The sequence below is a fragment of the Poecilia reticulata genome, linkage group LG13 (genome assembly GCF_000633615.1).
Source record: "Poecilia reticulata strain Guanapo linkage group LG13, Guppy_female_1.0+MT, whole genome shotgun sequence".
Taxonomy (NCBI): domain Eukaryota; kingdom Metazoa; phylum Chordata; class Actinopteri; order Cyprinodontiformes; family Poeciliidae; genus Poecilia; species Poecilia reticulata.
This window is the reverse complement of record NC_024343.1, coordinates 15,318,788-15,328,575: the sequence shown is the minus strand read 5'-3', so window position 1 is coordinate 15,328,575 and position 9,788 is coordinate 15,318,788. Positions and strand designations below refer to the sequence as shown.

General features: G+C 41.1%; 1 protein-coding gene across 1 annotated transcript; it reads left to right on the top strand.

The window, feature by feature from the left end:
• Window positions 1-4,881: 4,881 nt before the first annotated feature.
• Window positions 4,882-8,438, top strand: rnf26 (ring finger protein 26). The gene has a single exon (XM_008425640.2). It carries the CDS (start codon window positions 5,386-5,388, stop codon window positions 6,721-6,723), a length of 1,338 nt encoding a protein of 445 aa, XP_008423862.1. The 5' UTR covers window positions 4,882-5,385; the 3' UTR covers window positions 6,724-8,438.
• Window positions 8,439-9,788: the final 1,350 nt, after the last annotated feature.

The following is a 9,788-nucleotide window of genomic DNA, read 5'->3' as shown; positions in this document are numbered from 1 at the left end:
GGATGGATGGATGGATGGATGGATGGATGGATGGATGGATGGATGGATGGATGGATGGATGGATGGATGGATGGATGGATGGATGGATGGATGGAACCTGTTAAAGGAACATTATCAAACCAGCTGACATTAACAGAAACCTCAACTTTTTGCTTTAGCATAGATATGAGCAACTGAGTCAAAACCCCCTTCTTTTTTTTTAGCCAGACTGAAAACTTGAAAATAATTATTTTGAATAACGGAAACAAAATCTAGGTCATTGTTTGTAATGGTGGTTTGTTAGTACTGTCACAGGACTTATGTCAAAAAATAAAATGTGTAAATTAACACTTGTCTGTGCTCCTGACCCTTGTCCTCCTGAAACATCAACTCCTCATTTCAGCGTCCCTACTGCTCCTCGGAGAATGATGATAAATCTTCTTGTTTATCTCACCGGAGTTCACAGTGCTGCGCTCACAGGCTAAGGAAAGACTAAAGGAAGGAAGGGGAGGAAAAGAAGTCATTCTTTCCGAGCCACTCAGCCCAGACCCAAGAGCAACTTGTTTTGGGGGTCCAGGATGAGAGACGGCCATTGTACGAGTCGCTCCAGTAGACGTGGGGGCTTTGAGAGGGCACCAGTTGATTGAGGGCGGAGTGGGAGAGAAATCTGAATTTCTGCTAAACTCCGTCACCACAGCGGGGAGTGGGACAAAGAGACACTGTGACAACCGCAGCGGCAGAGAATTTCGCATTGCCTCTCCATGGTGATTACATGTTGTAATGGCATTAATCACAATAAATTAACCCACTGATGTGTTTCTCCCATGTGTCATTCTGAGTATAGTTTGGCATTAAACAGAACATAAAATGACAACGTACGAGATTAAATACTTTAGTTTGGAAAAAGACAAGATAAATGTGAAGCGATCGGCATGTTGGAGATTCAAACCCTTTCCATGGATGAAGTTTTGTTTCTTCTAATAGTTCAGATGTAAATAAATAAAAATAAGAGTAACTCCAGAACAGATCCCTGCGGGACACCTTTGTCTACGTTGAAGCTGCAGTATGTAACTTTTTGAAAAAACTTTTTTAACATATGTGTTAAAACTGTCACTGTGGTATGAGACACATAATCTCTGAAAAAATCAAGCTCCTCTGTCTTCTCCCAGACTGGTTACCATGGCCACCGATCACGGCTGTAAATGGTTTTCCAGTAACAGTAAGTTGTTTCACCACCATTAGCACACTGAACTGGGAATACACAGGGATGATTGACAGCACTAAGACCTTCCTCCTGGCTGTGAGTGGTTGTTTTTGGTCAAGAGCCGTGTATTTCTTCAGACGCCAATAATACCTCAGGAAGGAGGTGAAGGAGACCAATCCTTTCACACATTAACTAATTTTTTTATAAAAGTTACATACTGCAGCTTTATGAATAAGACAGAAATCTAACATTACAAACAACACAATAAAAACGTAGTTATTTGTATAACCTCTAAAGCATCTGAAACGTACCTAATAATCATGTTTCAGTTCAGAAAAATAAACAACATTGTCATCGGTTCTAATAAGAGGCCATGTTGGCTTTTGTCTCAAGAACAAGAAACTTATAAAGACGTCAGAGGTTTGTGAGTGACAGCAAGACACTTCAAACAAATGTTTTTAATAAAACAACTTGCCGCTGCTTTGCAGATGCTGCGTTATGCGTCATGGAGCAGGAAGCTGCTGCTGCCTGCAAACTGTTGAACATCCTGCAGATGCTCAAACAAAGTCCCGAGAAGGCAGGAATGTCACACTGCTGGACCCCCGACATTCTTAGTCCTCTCCTCTCTGAAGTTAAGGAAGCCATCACTGCTTCCTTAACTTCACCTTTTACTCTCCGTCTTCTTTCAGTCACTGCTTCTGAGTGTGCAGTAGAGATGGGGAAATTTGAGAGGAATTCAGGGTCGCCATCTGGGTCTTGACCAGTCTGCACTCCACTGATTTCTACGGAGTGTAGTTTGTGGGGTTTTTTTTTTTTCCCCCCCTCAGAGTCAGCCAAAACCCGCTCACGCTGACTCTGAACATATTCTAGATGTAAGTTTATGTGAAATTGGTGTACTGATCAGCAGCCAAAAACATCATCACATCCCAAAATAAACTGCAACATCTGGGAACAGAAGACCAGCCTAATGCGATGGCAAAAGCCACGGATTTTTCAAACTATGGAGAAAGCAGCCTGTGCAAGAACTGCTTCATAAAACTAAAGTTGCGCTTCTCCCTAAGGATAATTTCCCAAGGGTGAAACAAAGTGGTGGCAGCATCATGATGTGGTAATACTTTTCTTTAGCAGGGACAGAGAAGTGTTGTAGTGTTGATGAAGAGACTGATGGAGTTAAATGCAGGAAAAACATTTAAATTCAGCAAAAAATAAAAATAAAAACTTGCGACTTGTGTGATCTTCCAGAGAGCATTTCTACATTTTGCTCTTTCAGGATGAGTAAATTCAAACACACACCACACTTTTCAGATTGTAAATAAACTTTAAAACCATGCATGGTTATTATTTTACTTGGGGGTGACACACACACACACACATACCTGTACATGTATTATGTTTTTTTTTTTACTTCACCATTATGCATTAGTATGTGATGATATATATTACTTAATATCCTAATGAAATTTGTTGAAGTTTGTAGTTGTAACATGACCAAATGTGAAAAATATCAGAGCTTATAAGTCCAAATATTTGATGTCATCTTTAGCCACGTTGATTACTGCAGACCTGTCTTCACAGTCCTTCCTCTGGCTCCCTGTATCTCAGAGACTAGGCTTTAAAATATTTCTGTTCGTTTATAAATTACTGAACGGATTATCTTCGAAATACACTGAAGACCTGTTTTTATTGTATCCACCTCTCAGACCGCTCAGGTCTTCTGGATCAAATCTAAACGTTACTTGACTTGCTGCCAGCTGGACTGTTACTATGACTGATTCAGTGCAGCTTTGAGTCTCTTGCAGGAAGCTGAGAAGCAGACAAAGAGGAGGATGCTCTCCTCAGGGAGTGGAAGTGTCTCAGAGGATATCAAAGTCCAAATGCAGTAAATTACTCATCCAAATATCCTTGGCTTTGTCCAACTGTCTCCTTTTCATCCTATGTTGGTTTTCACGCAATGTTTTTTAAAGTTTTCGACAGAAAATGAAAGCCTTTAAATGGTCACGGTGCGGATTCAAAACAAGAAAAATTGTGCTTTTTTTTTTTTTTCTTCTTCAATTGATCAAACTGTCTTTTAATGTTAGTCATCATCAAGAATTGAAAGTTTAACACCACAAATTCGGTTTAAGACAACACAACCTTTGAACTCATCGTTTTAGAGAGGAAGGGTTTGGTTGAGCAGAAAACAAACAGAGGAAGCTGACTGCTGGCCTGCTGGCTGACCATAACGACAGATGCCATAAAAGGAGCAGGTCTTAAAGCTCTTAGCGAGAGACAAAAAAATGCATCCACACCTTTAATAGCTTCATGCACTCCTCCTATGCATCCCCATTGGCACTATTAGGAATTTAAAACAATTGCTGTTTGTCATCTCTGCAAAGGTCCAGAACGGAATTTCCCATGATGGTATCGGTTTCCCGCTGTAAGAAGGAGAAGCTGAGGCTGGGACAAGGAAGGAAGTACAGTTTCATATTGTTCTGGATTGTAAAAGTTTTTCTGTTGCATTGTCGCAAGAGTTGCTGATGAAATGGGACAATATATTCATGTTCTTCTTAGTCATAGAATCAATGTGAACTCAACTCATTATCTCACAAAGCTCCCCATGTTTATTCCTCTAGAGTTCTTTAGTATGTTTGATTAATAAAAAATGTCAGTGGTAGAATTATGTTGTCAGATTCAATTAGTTGTCATCTACCTAAGTAGGTAATGGGACATTAATGGCAGTTTTATAATTAAATACATAATAAAGTTGCATTAGCTATGGTTATTGTTCTGCACAATGGTTTTTCTAAAGGGCTTTATGTAAAGGTAAGCTTTACATAATGTAAAGCGTATCCCTTACTTTATGTAAACTTTACACAATGAGTCACAATTCCCTTTACATAATGTCAAGTTTACAATGACAAAATGTAAACTTTGTCAGTTTGGAACAATTTCAGTCACAAATTGTTCCATTTTTCCTGTCATGAAAGGCTGCTGTATTTTATATCAATTTCAATCTTAGACATCTGCATGTCTGCATGGCCTATATACTACAGGCCTACTCGCCTATATTATCACAATATATTTTTATTAAAAAGTAATATATACGAATAATTATTATTTTATTAACAGTGAAATATATTGTATTTCTGACATGATGCAACCATCCTTCAGGCTCTTTGCATTCAGATGCTAATTGTGAAGAATTTAGTTTTTCTAATCAGCTTTAAATGGCTTTGACGTAAATTTATTATATAAAAAGTTGCTTTGTCCAATCGAAACCTGCTACTCCCTAAGTAACAGATTCAATTGCAAAAAAGTTTAGCAATTGTTCTCGGTCTCCGTACCTGAACACCACCTGGATTAAGTAGGTGTGAAACAGTAATAGGTAGCGTTTTACTTCCTCTTGTGCTGACAAAATGCAGTAACACCAACAGCTTAAAATGGTTCTAATACTATTGTGTTTCTCTTAACTTCTGTTTCATGTTAGTTTCTACCATCCAGTCGCTGTTGGTTTTGTCTCACCATTACAACTACTAAAGTGAAAACAATTAATCAGAATAATCTGAATGAAAGGTTAAGGAATTGTTTTCTGCTTCGTTGTTTTCTTCTTTGTTGTTTTCAAGAAACCCCAGTTTCAAACGCAGTAAAATACTGAAGAATCGATTCTTTTTACTGGGCTGAGTCGAATGGTGCAGATCCCGGAAGAGAGTCGAAATTCCCATGCCCAGAAGCGAGGTCAGCTGACCTGACCAAAACAAGTATGGCGGTGTTGATAACGACGATAAACGCCTTAAATATTGCTGTGAGGTTTATTTTCTAATTTTATCCTGTTTTATTCGACCAGTTTCCAGCTTCTACATATTCTGAGACCTTACCGTTCAACCGAGAAAGCCTTTCTGGATCGCATTAGGACCACAAAGCTAAAACGAAACCAGGAAAACAAACGGAAGTGTCAACGGTTTGAAACCAAACATCCGCTTCTGTAAACGCGTGTGTTTGTAATGGTGTCGCGTCCTTTCAGCCAGCAGAAGACGTGGATAACACGCCAAAAAAGACGGATTTTTGTTTCATGGAGTGAAATGGTGTACTGTAGTACCGGGGCGAACGACGCTAGCAGAGAAGTAAAGGACCGTACAAGATGTAACGTTGATATTACTGATATTCAGCCAGAATGCACATGGAGACCACCTCTGAACACGGAGAGGTAACCGGTTAAAATCACCATGGGGGTGGTGAATTTTGTGATATCCACTGTGGGGAGATGCCTGGATGTTGCCGGGTTACTGTTGGACCTAAACTTTCTGATCGTACACACAGTGGTCAAGACTCTCCTGGCGATCGTCGCCTTCATCACCAACCTGCCCACCCTGATCACTAACCTTCTGCTTCAGATGGGGAACCTCCTCCTGTTCTCCACCATGCACATGGCAGAAACGACATCGAGCCTGGCCCACGGGGCAGTCACCCTGCTGGGCAGCGCACTATTGGCCCTCGAGGGGCTCCTGGAGAGTCTGAAGATGGTGGGCTACCTGTCCATGCACGTCCTGCTGCGGGGGAAGGAGCACCTGTGCAGGGGTTTGGTGTCAGTCTTGGAGGGCTGTGGCATCGCTGTCAGCCTGGTGGTTTACTTCACAAACACGGTGGTGAACTTTGCCCTCATCGCCACCCAGAACATCTACTTGGCAGCTGTGGGTGTGTGGCAGACGGTGTCCAGTCCACTGCAGAAGGCGCTGGAGCTCACCCTGACCTTCTTCACTTTCCTGTACAGCAGCCTGGTCGGGACGTCAGCATTTCTGTGGTCTCCCTGTAAACTGCTTCTGGATTTTATTGCCTCCCTTGTCCACATGTTCATCTCCATCTTCATCCTGAACATCTACGGCCTCCTGCTTACCATCACCATTGCTCTGATGACCACCGCCTACCTGAACCCCAGACTGAGCCGACAAGCAGCTGTGCACATTTTGGTGTACATGAACTCCTTCCGTGCTCTGCGGAGACTGTATGAGACTCTGTGGCTGCGCTTCACGGTCCTGTGGCACACTCCACGTTCTCTACACCGCAACATGCAGCACCTACAGAGAAGGTTTCGACACGTCTACCTGCGGGAGAGGATTTTTTGGCAGCAGCTGTCTATTCTGCGCCTGGTGCTGCGGACAGTGCTCCAAATCGACAACGCCAACAGAGGGAGAGGAGACGGCGACACCAGGGAGGAGCGGCGGGACCCACCAGATGGAAGAGCGGGAGACGGAGCCCACCAGGAACTGCAGGATTTGCCTTCGTCGAGTTCAGATGGATCACTAAGGACATCGCCATCTTCATCTTTAGGCAAAGACGGCAAACTCCTGCCCGCCGAAAGCCTGCTTACTCTGTTAAAAGAGCAGGAGGAGAGAAAAAAGTGTGTTATTTGTCAGGACTGTACCAAGACAGTGGTGCTGCTGCCGTGCAGACACCTCTGCTTGTGTAGGGACTGCACCAACATCCTCCTGAGGCAGCCCATTTACCAGCAGAACTGTCCTCTGTGCCGCCAGATGATCCTCAACACCATGGACGTTTACCTCTGAGGGGGAGGAAAGGGAATCCATGTAGCGATGAGCCTCAACCGCCTTAAAGTATTCACCACCACACAGAGCAGTTTCCTTTTTTTTTTTTCCTTGAAGCCCAACAATAACACCACTATTTCAAGTTTTGTGGTTTTCTTCAGTCAGTGAAGTTATAAATAAGCTTTATTTTTAAAGATGACCCACAAATGTTTTTGAACAAAACGTAATAAAACACATGTTCATTGTAAGTTTTGCTTCGGTTGATGTTTGTGGAGGGTGTTCAAATGTTCCCCAAAATATTTCATAAACTATATACTACAAAAAACTATACATGCTGTCATTATGTATACTTCTCTCTACATAGGATTGTTAATGGAGTTCTCACACTAATTCAATAGTTCTTTCAGGCTCTTCTCTCAAAAAAACTACTTCGACTAAAAAAACTTTTTTTCTGACCCTACTGTGGGATAAGTGCTTTCAATCTGATGAACTTTGTTCATTTTACATATGACCTACTATGTGCACAAGCAATCGAAGGTCTGTAAAAGGTTCGACTGAGATGCAGCTCCATCTGCTGATTGAAAGAAGCTCGCTCACTAAATTACAGAGTTATTACACCAAGCAAAATAAAATTAAGCTGCCTAAAGTTTTTGTATGTGCATTGAAACAGCTTGGCATTAGGGAAAATAGCGGATACATGCTGACTGGCTACTATATCTGGAAATCTCATGCAGTGAATATTCCCAACACATCACTGGATATTTGTTTTCCTCTTTTTTTTTTTTTTTTGTTACCAAGACCTCTTTTTAGTAAAATCTTTCACTCTTGCATCGCTGTGTCTCAGGTGTTTGTAGGGATTGTATTCAGTTGAAGCTAAAAACTCTTTACAACTGTTTATGTCTTAAAATGTCAGGCCATCGACGTGCCAAGCTGTGAGAAACTAGAGGAACACTGTGCTTTACTGCGTACGGCCTGCAACTGCAGCCTTCGACATTTTTATTTGCGTTGCATTTTTCTACCGTCTGTTTATCCTCAGACTTTATTTCTTGTTGTTCTGACTATTGTTGGGGCTTTTCCCCAGTCTTCCTTTTGAGGTGTATTATTACCAGATAATCCATAAATGGTTTCTGCTTTCTCCTAATAATGTGATAAAGCAGATTTGTGATGTTTAAAAAAAGAAAGAAAAAGGACCGTAAACCAATAAGGCTTTACTGTTTCACTTGCTTTTGGTGCTTTAAAATGGTGAATAATCCTAAAATGTTCATATTGATCTGTTTAAAGTTTACAGGCGGTTATTTTGGACTCCAGATGTTGCAGTGTTATTGATTGTGGGTGTGGTGGGAGCAGGCCTGAAACATGGCCAGTTTGCTTTTTTTTTCCCTCTTTGTCTTGCTTTGCAAAGAGAAAATTTGACTTCACAGTAATAGCTGCATAGCGCATCAGCCTGATTTCTCCCTTCTTTTTAAAAGGTCTGTAAGTTTATAGTTAATGAAAATGTTGTCATCCTAAGCTGCTCCTCTCAGGTACTTCCTAAACACCAATGGCATTCCTTGTTAAAGTGAACTGAAAGCAGCTCACTCGACTGTTATCTGTTGCTTCTCCTGAAGTATTTAGCTGTATGAACCGTGTGAGATGATGTGATTGGAAAATGTGAATGTATTGTGGGATTTTTTTTATAACATGACGGCTGCCGTGTAACTGGCAACTTCACAATAAAACAAGAATCAGTGAGTGAACTGTATTTTATCTTTCTTTTTTTTTTATCAGCCTAATCGAAATGCTTACAGCTCCACACTCGGGACAGAAAAGTAAAGGATTTCAACAAGTGATTAACCTATTGCTGCTTTTAAACGCAGAGCAGACCGGAACCAGAACCAGAAGACCTGAGCAGCCTGGAAGGTTGATGCATCAACAAATAGCTTTAAGGGCGACTGTTAGTGTTTAGCTCCCTCCTGCTCCCCCTACTGTGGTCTCAGTCCAGAAGATGTGCTACCTTTAAAAGCTAATCTCAAAACCTCTTAGACTTTTTACACTTTTTGTCACATAACAACTACAAACTGTAATATATTTCAATGGGATCTCACGCCATGGACTAATAGAAAGTGGCATACAGCTGTGGCTTGGAAGGAAAGGAATACATACAGTTTTTCGCAAATGAATCCTCTTGAAGACGGGTGTGCCATCGTATTCAACTCCCTGATTACTCCAATGCTAAAGGGGAATAGCTTTGAAAACTTTGCACAAGAAAGACTAACCTCGTCTATTCTTAAGCCATACATGTGAAGTAGAAAAGGAAAAGGATGCAAGGTTATCAGAGGGGCTGAATCCACACTTTTCAGATATTTAGTTGTTTAAAGCAACGTGTACCGGTAGTTCCCCCTTTTTCACAATTACGAGCTACTTTGTGTTGGTTTACCACATTCTGCAGGATATCCTCTACCCTGAACACGTCCAAAAGGAGGCTTCCTGATCGGACACCCAGAACACCTCAGTGGTTTATTCATTCCTCCTCATGGGGATCTCATGGGGCTAACAGGCTAATGTGAGTGTAATAAAAGATGCGCTTTAATGTGGCCAACACCCCAGCAGCATTTCAATCTACTCAGTGGCTGATTTTGGGTCATTAATACTAACTGTGCAGAAACTTACCAGTTAATTAGTAATGCAGTTACAGCAGCTGAAAGACTCGCATCACAACTGAATAGCGCAAAGAAGATGCTGCAGGTCAATGGTGCCGTAAATTAAAGAATAATGAATATTTTCATGTACTGATGTTGCTCTGAGTCCACTTTGTCAAAAAGAAATGGTGTTAATTTGACCCAATGCTTCATTTAAAAAAAAAAGGTCTTTTTGTTCATTTAAAAGCCAAAAATGAAAAAAGATATGTTTCATTCCGCTCTAAAAGTTGCAGAATAAGAAAGAGAACTTTCTGGTGAAACTTTTGATGCCCAGGATTTAGTCAGCATCACGATCATTCTTCTCAACTGAAAGAAACAGCGTCATGTAGTGATGATCCCAGGGGTGAAAGTAGTTTTAAATTCTTGGGGGTACTATGACATATATATATATATATATATATATATATA